Here is a 13,735-nt window from a genome sequence, read left to right as displayed (position 1 = left end):
CGCCCTTTTCCACGCCGCCCCGCGGAAAGGTGCCTGGAGGCGCCGGACTTTCCGTGGGAATCCCCGCTGCGCTAGTGACGTTGGCCTGCGGGTGGGCTTCCCGCGCGGATCCCTGCTGCTGGGTCTCAGTGTGGGTGTGACTGCAGCCTGCCCTGCACCTGCCTCAACTCTTTTTTTCCCTCCATTTTTTCCCCCTCCATTGATTGAGGGAGGGAGGGAAGGGGGGGAGAGAGAGAGAGAGAGAGAGAGAGAGAGAGAAGAAGAAGAAGAAGAAGAAGAAGAAGAAGAAACATCGATTGAAAGAGAAAAATCCATCATTGCCCACCCTTCCTCTCCCCCCTTGTCCCCTTCTCCCTTCTCCCTTCTCCCTTCTCCCTTCTCCCCGCTCCCCGCCTCCCCCCCTGCTTCTGACCAGGGCCAGGATTTTGCAACCCAGGTATATGCCCTTGACGGGGAACCGAACCTGTGAGCCTCCAGTTGCCCGGGCTGACACTCCAACCACTGAGCGACACAGGCAAGGACCTGGCAGACTCTTCAGCAGACAGGGAGGCTGCTGGTAGCAGCCAGAAGGCTGAGCACCATCTTCCCAGAACCCACCTGGCCCCACCCCCTCTCAAGTGGGCCTCACCCCAATTGAGCGACCACTCAAGCCCTGAGGCTACAACCGTGGTATGTGGTAAAAAATACCGCAAGACTCTGCCCCCAAGGACCTGGCATTCCAGTGGGGAAAGAGAAACAGATAAAGTGTATATTATGTGAGGTATTATATGTGAGGTACGTTATGTGGTAAGTATCTTGAAAAATAAGGCTGATGCTTAAAAGTATAAGTGCTCAAAGAAAAAGCCCTACAAGGAAATGCAGGAGCTCCCAATGGCCAAAGCTGAAACAATTGGAGCTACAAAATAAATAAAGTAGTAATGGATTACATCCCACAGTAAATAAAGAAATCTATAAGTCCATAATGACATAAATAGGTGGTTGAGTAAATAAATAAGTGGTGAAGAGAGAAATCTCCCCTGAAGAATTCCTAGTAATTTATGCAGATACTCTACCCTCAAGGAGAAGTAGAAGATCCCTCTCCTTAAATATATAGTTTGCTCACGGTGCCTTTCTTCCCAAAAGTATGAAAGGGGGGAAAACAGTAACTTTACAAAGGAAACCGATGAAAAACTCTACCTCAGTCGGGTGATCAAGGTCAACATGAACAGTCAGGAATTATCATATCGATAGTGTGTACTCTTGATATGATGTGATGAAAATGGCACTTTTTCTCTGTGGTCTTCCTCCCCCAAAACCATAACCCTAGTCTTATCATGAAAAAACCTCAGACAGCCCTGGCTGGTTTGGTTCAGTGGATAGAGCATCAGCCTGCAGACTGAAGGGTTCCAGGTTCAATTCCGGTCAAGGGCACATGCCCGAGTTACGGGTTTGATCCCCAGGGAAGGGTGTGCAGAAGGCAGCTGATCAATGATTGTCTCTCATCATGATGTTTCTATCTCTCTCTCCCTCTTCCTTCCTCTCTGAAATCAATAAAAATATTTTTTTAAAAGAAAGAAAACCCTCGGACAAATTCTAATAGTGAGACATTCTACAAAACATCAGACCAATATTCCTCAAAGCTGTCAGCAGCATGAAAAACAATGGAAGTCTGACCTAGAGAAGCCTAAGGAGACATGACAATTACATGTAATGTGGTGTCTAGGGCGGGGTCTTGGGACAGAAAAAGGACATTAGGTAAAAACTAAGGAAAGTTGAATAAAATAGGGACTTTTGTTAATACCTAAGTATCAAGACTGGTTTCTTAGCTGTGATGATATGCCATACTAATGTAAGATGGTAATAATAGGGGGAAATGGGAATGTGGTTTATGGGAACTCCCTGTAGAATCTTTGTAATATCAATATAAATTTCAAAATAAAGTTTATTTTAAAAATAAAGCAAAATACTTGATGGAGGAAATAATGTGCCTATTCAGGTTAAGACCATTTAAGCTGGAGGATGTGTGAAGGTAAAGGCCCTGAGGCAGGAGCAAGCCTGGCTTATTGAGGTAATATCAGTGTGGGTGGGACAATGAGTCAGAGAAGAGTGAGTGATAGGAGTAGGTACCAAATCATGTAGGGCCTTGTGGTCATGATAGTTTTTAATTTTACTTGGCTTGAGAAGGAAAGATATTGAAGAGTTTTTAGCTGAGGAGTCATAGGATGTGTCTTTTTTTTGGTCAACTGTTGTGTTGAGGACAGATTAGAGGACAGGGATGGAGCAAGCCAGCCAGTTAGAAAACTGTGATGGTTAATGTCATGTGTCAACTTGATTGGGCCTTGGGGTTCCCAGGTTGTTTATTCAACATTATTCTGGGTGTGTCTGTAAAGGTGTTTCTGGATGAGATTACATTTGAATGGGTAGAGAGTAAAACATTGCCCTCCCCAATGTGGGTGGGCCTGTCTATTGAAAGCCTGAATAGAACAAAAGGCAAGGTAGGGGAGACTTCTTTCCCTTTTGACAACTGTCTTTAAACTGGGACATCAGTTTTCTCCTGCCTTCGACTTGCTTTCAAACTGGAACTTAGACCATTTGCTCACTGCTTCTCAGGCCTCCAGACTCAGACTGGAATTAGATCACCAACTTTCCTGGGTCTCCAGCTTGCCAACTGCAGATCTTGGGACTTCTCAGCCTTGACAGTTGAGTGAGCCAATCTCTTATAATCTCTCTCTTTCTCTCTCCCCTCATATTTATCTACTGACTGATCGATAGAAATATCTCCTATTGGCTTTGTTTCTCTGGAGATGCCTGACTGATACAAAGACATAGCAGTGGAGCTGGTGGGAAGTAGGCAGGTTCTGTGTTCACAAGGAGGAGCTGATAGGACTGGCTGATTCATTGGATGTAGGGTGTAGAGAGAAAGAGGAATCAAGGATAGGTCAAGGTTTTCACTCAGAGCAACTACAAGAAAAGAGGTTCCTTATGCTGAATTGGGGAAGAGGGAGAGAGGGGAGGGGAGGGGAGAGGAGTATTGCTTGAGATTAAGAGTTCCCTTTTGGACCCTTTAAGTTTGGAGTTGTCAAACTGTGGGATAGATGAGCCTGGGATGAAGATATCAATTTGACAGTCTTTAGCACATAGATGGTTTGCCAATAGAATTTAGATGTCTGAAGTCTGAGTTCTGGGGTTACTCCAAAGTTCAGATATGAGGAAGATGAAACATCAAGAAAGGAAAATGAGAAGGAATAATCAGTGAGATGCATGAACTAACAAAGAATGGTGTTCCAGAAGCCAAATGAAACATGTTTCAAGAATGATCAACTATCAAGTGCTGCTACAGTGGGTAAAATTAGGACTGAAAATTGAGCAATGGTCTTGAGCATATGGAGGTCAATGGAGAACTTGATAAGGAGAGTTTTGGTGGCATGTGGTGGACACAGCCTCTTAGGAGTGGGCCCAAATAGAACAAAAAGAGAGTAAATAGGTTCAGTGAAATGTGACTAAAGCTAGAAGGAAATGTATAGTCAGGGGAGACTTTTTAAAATTAGAAAATATACATATTTTTATGCTATGAAATGAACAGAAAGGGAAGGAAGAAGTGATGATGCAGGAGAGAAAAGGGATCCTGGCTGGAGTAATGTTCTTGAGTAGATGAGCAGTAATGGGATCCAATGCACAAATGGAAAGTTGGCGTTAAGTAGAACATAGATTTCGTCCCTCGTAACAACTGGAGGGGAGGCAGAATGTATGAACAAGGAGGCTGGTGAATGTGGAGCCATGAACCTGATATATCAATGAAGAAGCAAGGCCATCAGCTGTGAGGAGTAGAGAGGACGTTTGAAAAGAGAGGGGAAAGTATGAAATAGCATCTAGGGATAGTGAGAGATTAAATGAACTTTGATAATATATTCAAATTGTTGGTTAGGACTAAGGGTTTATTTGAAGTCAGGGATCATGCATATAAAGGGAGGCCAGTCAGTACAGTTGTGGTTCTCACCAATCTCCTTTGCCTGTGTGGATGCAAATAAAACTAGGCAGAGGTCCAGAGATAACCAGACTTTGGAGTTGCCACGTGAATATGCTGGAAGGGAGAGGGACAAGAGCACTGAGTGTCCATGCAAGGGAATAATTATTTTTAAAAAGGAGCATGGCAACTAAATCAAGTAAGGAGAGAAAAGAGGACATGAATGGTGTTGAGCCCAAGTAAAAGGTGTTAGGTAAATGGGTTGGAGGTTCCAGGACACCAAGAAATTGTTGCATTTAAGGGGTAGAGAGATTCCGTTGAAAAAATACAAGTTGGTTATCAGAGAATGGGATTTTGAGATTTGGATCATAAAAGGATGCAGATACTGATGATGACAAGGTCTAGACTGACCTTGGTTCTCTCTCTTTTTTTTGAAAATATGTTTGGTTTTTTAAAAATTGATTTTAGAGAAAGGAAGGGTGAGGGATAGAGAGAAACATTGAGCAAGCGCGCCCGAAACCGGTCCATGTGCCCTGACCGGGAATCAAACCAATGACTTCTTGGTTCATGGGTTCACTGAGCCACACCAGCTGGGCCTGACCTTGGTTCTCTGCAATTGATCGTCCTACCTTCGGCTAGAATCCCAAGTAGGTCTTCTGTGTTTTATACATTTTTCTGGAGAAGTTGGCTCTCACTTCCAGTCTGGATTTTTTGAGCCATGAGGACTAAAGAGGACTTTAAGGTAAAACTCAGGTAAAGTAGGGCAAGCATTTGGAGATGAGCGTGGCGGCCACATAAAGGCTTGTCCCCTTGTAGACATCATCTTATACACCACTGCCATCCCTAAGGTGAAGGGCTCATAAATCTATTGAATCTCAGGGTTGGAAGGTCATCTAGCCCAGCTGCCCCGCCCGTGTGCAACTCATCCATAGCCCTCAGCTAAATAGTCATTGTATATCCCCCACGCAAGGTAGTAATCACCAACCACTATTTCTCTTTTCCATGCTAGTTTGCAAACTCCTTAAGGATATGTGTTTAACTTATCATTGTTTATTGTAACATAAAATTTACCACTGTAACCACTTTATAGCATAAAGTTCAGTTTTGTTAAGTACATTCATATTGCTGTGCAACCATCACCACCCATTTCCAGAATTTTTTCATCCTCCCCAAATGACAACTCTGTACCCATTAAACACTAATTCCCATTTCCCCTTCCCCCAGCTCCTGGCAACCACCGTTCTACTTTCTCTCTCTATGAATTTGACTACTCTAGATCCCTTATGTAAGGGGAATCATACAATATTTGTCTTTTTGTAGCTGACTTATTTCACTCAGCATAACGGCTCCAAGGTTTACCCATGTTATACATAGCATGAGTCAGAATCTCCTTCCCTTTTAAGGCCAAATAATATTGCTCTTCCGTATCTGCTTTTCTTTTTCTGGGGTATATACCCAGCAGTGGAATTGCTGGGTTATACTGCAATTCTTTGTGTAATTTTCTGTGATATCATCAAACTGTTTTCTGCAGAGGCTGCACCATTTTATATTCATACCAGCAACACACAAGGGTCCCGATTTCTCCACATCCTTGCCAACACTTGTTATTTCCATATAATCTATCTTTAATTTACTCTCTATTTGACACCTTTCTGGGCACGTGCTGTTCTTGTATGAGTAAATGAATAGCTCGTTTTTAACCCCATTAAAAGGGAATTGAGGTTAAATCAGTCAACTTGTACTCAACAAGCCCCCCCCCCCTTGTTCTACATCTGCACTGTCCATTACTGTAGCCACATACGGTTATATTTAAATTCAGATTAATTAAAATGAAACAAAATTTTAGAGCCACATACGGTTATATTTAAATTCAGATTAATTAAACAAAATTTTAAATGCAGTTCTTCAGTCTCACTGGTGACATTTCAAATGCATAATAGGCACCATAACTAATGGTTACTCCCAGGTCACTGTCTTCTTTCCATCTGCTTGTTTTTCTTCTTGTATCAGCTGCAAAGTTTTCACATCTTGTTCCTGCTTTTTTGTCACTGCCCCTGGTTTAACCTCTAGCCCTTTTATAACCGCACTGGTAACTCGGGGAGGAGTCTGGCCAGACGCCTGGTGAGTAGGCACTGATAGTCTCCTTACTGGTGTACTGTGGGCTGTGGAAACAGGATGGAGGCTGGCATCCGATAGTAGGGACTGTCTGAATAACCACCTTTGCAGTGATTGCTGTTGTTGGACTAGTGCTGGTTATTAATGGTGCACCTGCATTAACTGACTGAACTGCCTGAGTTGAAATTTTCTGACCCAATGTTATCATTATGACAGGAGTTAAAATAAAGTCCGTTGGAAAGACATCATGAAGTTTTGTCAGATGGCTAAGATTTGCATAGGAGAAATGGAGGGAATCTGGCCTCTAGGTGCAGAGGTTCTTAAGTTGGTGAAAGAAGAGAAAAGAATTCTGAGAAGAAGAAGGGTAGAATACTGGTATGTACGTCACCACTAAGTCACCAGGTCACCTGTAGGCTCCTACTCACGATCCCTTTACTAAACTCAAATCCAGGTCCAAGTTACGGGCTATGTGAGAACCTCTAAGGGTGGGAGGCCTTCAAAGCAGGCCACTGCCACTCATCTAAACACCGATATTCTTCCTCTAGCATTTCATTTTCATTCTGGATTTCCCTGAAAATTCAATACATCTATTAATCCATTAAAATATCAGAGTAAGCTTAGAAGAATTACTTTAAAAGCAATGCAATAGATTACTCTCATAGAAAAGCAAATTTCTTGTTGTTCTGTAAGCGTATTTTTCTGTGCTTGGTATACAAGGAGGGGCAGAAATCAAGTGGTGGAAATTGCATTATTTTGATTTTAATTAAATGTTTTCCCTGCCTATAGTTCATTAAATGACACTGTTGTATTCTTTTTTTAAAAAAAATATGTCTTTATTGATTTTTAGAGAGAGAGAAAGAGAAACATCTCTATACATACTCTGACTGGGGATCAAACCCGCAACCTGGGTATGTGCCCTGACCAGGAATCAGACCAGTGACTTTTTGGTGCAGGGGACGATGCTCAAACAACTGAGCCACATTAGCCAGGGCTGTTGTATTCTTATTTTAACCCAAATTGCAAGTTAGTGAAAACTTTCCTCTGAAATACTGGCATATTTATAAAAGGCCTGAAATTTACATGTATGGCTGCCTGCTGTATGCATACAAAAAGAATAATTTCTGTGAAAGAGAATGCGCTTAAAAATTCTGGTCTAGAGATAGAACTGATTGGCTTAATAACTCAAAAAGGAAACCATTTTTTCTGCAATTATGATTTTGCATAACAAGTTGCAAAAGTATTTTAAAGTGAGACTGTTACTCAATAGTCATTTCTGGTAAAAACCCCTTTTGCGCCATGGCCCTGTCCTGCGGAACTAATAAAAGTGAAACAAAAGTATAAACAAAACAAAAAATAAGCCATGCCTTTTACAGATAACTGTTCAGTCATGATCCTTTAAATGTTGCTTTTGAATTTGAATCATTCAATTAATTTTCAACAAATGTAATTCACAAATAGGCTAAACATTTTTACATCCATATTTTGTTCATTGACATGAATTTGTGCTATCTGTTTAGAAACTGTGTATTTCTACACCAAAAAGCCTTACTTTGGGGGTGAGCCGTGGTTTTCTTCTCTTTTCCCTCCTCTTCATCCATGTCATCCTCTTGCTGCAGCTCCATATTTTTATCTGTCTTCCTTTTCCTTTAACACACGCTTCAGATGGACTGCTTTCTTCCTTCAGTATGGTTTATAATTTCTGCGAGTGCATGGACCGTAGCCAGCATCCCTTCGTGACCCTAAAGAAAACTTAAAAGTACAATATTGGCACCACAAAAAACAAAGATGTTTCAAAAGATGAATATTTTTAAGATGAATTTACAAAAAGTAATAGTGAGAACAGATTGAAATCTGAGCAGCGAATTCACAATGAACTCAAAGAATTCAACGGGTGAAGTCTTTCCTGGAGAGTCCCTGCCCTTGGGGTGATGATCTTGGGGAGACCTTGGAGGAGCGGACAGGTGTTCCTCTCAGTCCGCAGCTCCTTACCTTGCTGTGCAACCCGAGTGTGAGGAGGAATCTTTGGTAGAAGCTGATATGACCTTGCATCACTAGCTCAGGGTGTTGAAAGCAGGCCACTCCAGCTAATTTCTTTAAACCCCATTTTCTACAGGTTGCTGATGGGCAAAAATGATTTATGAAACAGGAACTTTTGCCACAACTCTACATCCCTAGTCACAAAGAAACAGTTACAAAACAAATGCCCCCGTGCAAATTGGAATTGATTACAACGCAAATGTAAGTGGGGGACATATACTACTCACACCTTATTTCTTTCATGGTCCTGGTACCTCATCTCTCCAACTTAAATAATGAGTAGACCCCTCTTCAAGGAAAAGGAACATATGGCACCCAGTGTTGACAAATTATTTCGACTCTAATGTTACCTGAATATAAATAATATAAATACAATATTACTTACATAAATATGGTATAAATACCTATGGCTACAGACTATAAAATCCAAACCAATCTACACATTAAAAGTATAAAATTAATAATATTAAAATAAACATTGATTTAATGTTGTTTTGATGAAGTGAAACAAAAAATGTTGGTTCTAAAAGTAGAAAAGTGTGCCTGGTTGGGGTTGCTTAGTGGTTGAGCATTGACCCATGAACCAAGAGGTCACTGGTTCAACTCCTGGTCAGGGCATATGCCTGGGTTTCAGCTGGATCCCAGTAGAGCGACGTGTAGGAGGCAGCTGATCGATAATGTTTCTCTCATCATTGATGTTTCTATCTCTCTATCCCTTTCCCTTCCTCTCTCTTTAAAAATCAATAAGAACATATTTAAAAAATAATAATAAAAAACAAAAGTAGAAAAGTGCATGGAGCTATTTTGTTATTTAGGATTCTCTTTATTTTTAAGACAATAGATACTCATTTGAATGATCTTCATTATCATTTCTATGATTTTTCCTTTAAACGTTCATCTTGAATGATTAATTCATTAATTTTTTAGCTTTGCTGAGGTTAATTTCAAAATATTTAAAGTGTTCAAAGTGTGCAATAATAAATGTATACATTGTGAAAATATTCCCACCATCTAGTTAATTAACACATTTATTACCTCACATATTTATCTTTTTGTGTGTGTGAGGACATTTAAGTTTTGCTTTCTTAGCCAATTTCAGTTATATTATACAGTATTAATTATAGTCACTGTGTTTATATTAGACTAGAGGTCCGATGCACGAAATTCGTGCAAGGAGCTCACCCCCGCCTCCGCTGAGGCTGCCTCAGCCGAGGCTGCCTCAGCCCCCTGCCCCCGCGGCATCTGGAAGGTCGTCTGGTCTAATTGGCATATTACGCTTTTATTAGTATAGATCCTCAGACCTTATTCATCTTATAGCTGAACATTTGTACTCTTTCACCAACCCTCACCCCATGCCTGGTGATCAGTTTTCAATTCTGTTTCTATGAGTTTGCTTTGCTTTTCTTTCTTTCTTTCTTTTTTTTAGAGTCCACATATACTAGTAAATGATACCATGCAGTATTTGTCTTTCTCTGTCTGGGTTATTCCACTTAGTATAATGTCCTCAGGTTTGATCTATGTTGTTGCAAATGGCAGGATTTTCTTCTTTGTTATGGCTGAATACTATTCATATATACTGAATACTATTCATATATATATATATATATCACATCTTCTTTATTTATTCATTTGTTGATGGACATTTAGGTTGCTTACATATCTTAACTTTGTGGTTATATAATGCTGCAATGAACATATGAGGAAATATATCTTTTTTAGTGTTTTTATTTTCTTCAGATAAATATCCAGAAGTGAAATTGCTGGATCATGTGGTAGTTCTAGTTTTAATTTTTTGAGGAACTTCTATACATAGTGGTTGCACCAATTTACATTTCTAACAACAGTGAACAAGGTTTCTCTTTTTCCACATTCATGGCCAACACTTATCTCTTGTCTTTTTTATGACAGCCATTCCAACAGGTGTGAGGTGATATCTCATTGTTTGTTTGCATTTCCTGATGATTTGTGATGTTGAGCATCTTTTCGTGTACCTGTTGGCCATTTGTATGTCTTCTTTTGAAAATGTCTATTCAGGTCCTCTGCCCATTTTTTAATAGAATTGTTTGTTTATTTGGTTTTGCTATTGAGCTGTATGAGTTCTTTACATTTTTTTTTGGATATTTGCCCCTTATCAGCTATATGATTTGCAAATATTTTCTCCCATTCTGTAGGTTGCCTTTTCATTTTATTGATGATCTCCTCTGAAATGCAGAAGTTTTTTAGTTTGATGTAGTTCCACTTGTTTGTTTTTGTTTTGTTTTACCTTTGCTTTTAGAGTCAAATCCAAAAAATTATTTCAAAAACCAATATCAAAGAGCTTACCCCCTGTGTTTTCTAGGAGTTTTATAGTTTCAGGCCTTATGTTTAAGTCTTTGATCCATTTAGAGTTGATTTGGTAACATGGTGTAATATAGGGGTTCAGTTTTATTATTTTGCATGTGGCTGTCCATTTTTTCCAGCAATACTTACTGAAGAGACTCTCCTTTCCTCATTGTATATTCTTGACTCCTTTGTCCTAAATTAGTTGATCATACACATGTGTGTGTATTTCTCTGCTTTCTCTTCTGTTCATTAATGTATGTGTCTGTTTTTATGCCAATACCATATGTTTTGTTTACTATAGCTTTGTAAAATTGTTTGAAATCAGGAAATATGATGCCTCCAGATTTGTTCTTTCTCAATATTTCTTTATCTATTTGTGGTCTTTTGTGGTTCCATGCCATTTTGGAATTATTTTTCCTAGCTCTTTGAAAAATGCCATAAGAATTTTGATAGGGGTTGTATTGAATCTTCAGATTGCTTGGGTAATATGGACACTTTAACAATATTAATTCTTCCACTCCATGAACATGGATATCTTTCCAATAATGTGTGTCTTCTTCAATTTCCTTCATCAATATCTTACAGCTTTCAATGTACAAATCATTCACCTCCTTGGTTAAATTTATACTGGGTATATCATTCTTTTTTTAACATATCTTTATATTATTCTTTCTGATGAAGTTGTAAGTATTGTTTTGTTAATTTCTCTTTCAATAGTTCATTATTAGTATATAGAAACGCAACTGATTTTTGTATATTAATTTTGTATCCTGCAATTTTACTGAATTTGTTTATTATTTCTACCAGTTTTTTGGTGGAGTCCTTAGGATTTTCTATTTATAGTATCATGTCATCAGCAAATAGTGACAGTTTTACTTGTTCCTTTTCAATTTGGATGCCTTTTAATTATTTGACTTCCTTAAGTGCTTTGGCTTAAATTTCCACTACTATGTTGAATAAAAGTGGTGATAGTAGGCATCCTTGTCTTGATCTCAGAGGAGAAGTTTTAAGCTTTTCACCATTGAATATGACGTTAGCTATGGGCTTATCTTACATAGTCTTTATTATATTGAGGTACATTCCTTTTACACTCACATTGTGGAGAGTTTTCATCATGAATGAACGTTGAATTTTGTCAAATGCTTTTTCTGCATAATTGAGATGATCACATGTAAAGATCTGAGAAGCATTGCTTGGCAAGTAGTCAGAACTCAATAAAAACTATTATCATTATCATTGTGAATGGCGGGAAAGTGTCAAGTGAGAGTAGACCTTCTAGAAAATATGTGTCTGAGAAAACCTTTCATCTACCCTGTGTTCTCCAATGCTTGTTGAAGAAGATTAATTGACCAATAGACTTTTGACAGGGTTCCTCTTTCGATCTGATTTAGGAGCTGGTTGGTTATGTATGTTTCAGATGTTTTTGATGGCTTCTGTCCCTATAACCAATTTATTATCTCTTGACTTAAAGAGTGGCTTTTAAAGGTCACTACTCCCACCTGCACTTTTTAAAATTACTATGGAGCTGATAAGCTTACAAAGAAATTTAAAAAATAATAAAGGCCTCTCTATAAGGCTATGTTAACACATCACGTTCCTTTAGCAAGGCAGGGCATTTATAGGCATGAAGTCAGAAGACTGGCTTTTAGGATGACAGGTCACAGAAAGTATAGGTTATAGAGTCAGCAAGCAGATAAATGGGTTTTTAAAAATATTACAGAGTATTTTATTAAAGTAAGAAATGTTTGCATACTTCAAAGACCTAGAACAAACTCTCCAGAAATTCATCTGGAATTTTAAAAAAAGACCCTTAATAGCTGCAGCAATCTTGAGAAAGAAGAACAAAGTTGGAGGAATCACAATGCCAGATATCAAGCTATACTACAAAGCCACTGTTGTCAAAACTGCCTGGTACTGGCACGAGAACAGACATATAGAAAATGGAACAGAACCCAGAACCCAGAAATCGACCTAAGCTATTATGCTTAATTAATATTTGACAAAGAAGGCAAAACAGTCTCTTCAATAAATGGTGTTGGGAAAATTAGACAGATGCATGCAAAATATGAAACTAGGCCACCAACTTACACCATACACAAAAATAAACTCAAAATGGATAAAGGACTTAAATGTAAGATGGGAAACCATAAAAATCCTAGAAGAAGCCATAGGCAGCAAAATAGCAGACATTTGTTGTAGCAATATCTTTACCAATACAGCTCCTAGGGCAATGGAAACTAAGAAGAAAATAAACAAATGGGACTACATCAAAAATAAAAAGCTTCTGCTCAGCAAAAGAAACCATCAACAAAACAATAAGGAAGCCCACCGCATGGGAGAACATATTTGCTAATGTTATCTCTGATAAGGGTTCAATCTCCAAAATTTATAGGGAACTCATACAACTTAACCAAAGGAAGATAAATAATCCAATAAAAAATGGGCAAAGGACCTAAATAGACACGTTTCGAAAGAAGACAGAAGGAAGGCCCAGAGACATATGAAAAGATGCTCGAAGTCACTAATCATCTGAGAGATGCAAATCAAAACAACTATGAGGTACCATCTCACATCTGTCAGAATGGCTGTCATCAATAAATCAACACACGAAAAGTGCTGGAGAGGATGCAGAGAAAAAGGAACCCTCGTGCACTGCTGGTGGGCATGCAGACTGGTGCAGCCACTGTAGAAAACAGTATGGCATTTCCTCAAAAAATTAAATATGGAACTTGCATTTGGCCCAGTGATTCCACTTCTAGGACTATATCCCAAGAAACCAGAAACACCAATCAGAAAGGATATATGCACCCCTATGTTCATTGCAGCACAATTTACAATAGCTAAGATTTGGAAACAGCCTAAGTGCCCATCAGCAGATGAGCGGATTAGAAAACTGTGGTACATCTACACCGTGGAATACTACGCTGCTGTAAAATAGAAGGAATTCTAACCATTTGCAACAGGTTGGATGGAACTGGAGAGCATTATGCTAAATGAAATAAGCCAGTCAGAGAAAGATAAATATCACATAATTACACTCATTTGTGGAATATAATGAACAACATAAACTGATGAATAAAAATAGAACCAGAGACATAAAAGCATGGAACAGACTGTCCAACCTATGAGGGAAGGGAAGGGTGAGGGGGTAAGAGATCAATCAAAGGACTTGAATGCATGCATATGAGCATAACCAATGGACACAGACCAGGGGTGAGGGCATGTGCTGGGGGTGGGGGTGGCCGGGGAGAGGTCAATGGGAGAAAAAGGAGATTTATGTAATATTTTAAACAAAAAGGAATTTACATTAAAATAAAT

At 39.1% G+C, this 13,735-nt stretch overlaps 1 protein-coding gene across 2 annotated transcripts in view; it reads right to left on the bottom strand.

The window, feature by feature from the left end:
• The window catches only part of STX11 (syntaxin 11), a 39,383-nt gene extending 31,301 nt beyond the window's left edge, over nt 1-8,082 (bottom strand). Inside the window, exons 1-2 of one of the 2 annotated variants that reach the window (XM_014533912.1) lie at nt 8,048-8,082; nt 7,608-7,797 (exon numbers count right to left, since the gene is read on the bottom strand). In XM_014533912.1, coding sequence (XP_014389398.1) covers nt 7,608-7,680 — 73 coding nt within the window. In that variant the 5' untranslated portion in view covers nt 7,681-7,797; nt 8,048-8,082. The other variant, XM_014533911.1, reaches the window with a different exon arrangement.
• Nucleotides 8,083-13,735: the final 5,653 nt, after the last annotated feature.

The sequence above is a fragment of the Myotis brandtii genome, unplaced genomic scaffold (assembly GCF_000412655.1).
Source record: "Myotis brandtii unplaced genomic scaffold, ASM41265v1 scaffold123, whole genome shotgun sequence".
Classification (NCBI taxonomy): Eukaryota; Metazoa; Chordata; class Mammalia; order Chiroptera; family Vespertilionidae; genus Myotis; species Myotis brandtii.
This window is presented reverse-complemented; position numbering and strand designations above follow the sequence as displayed.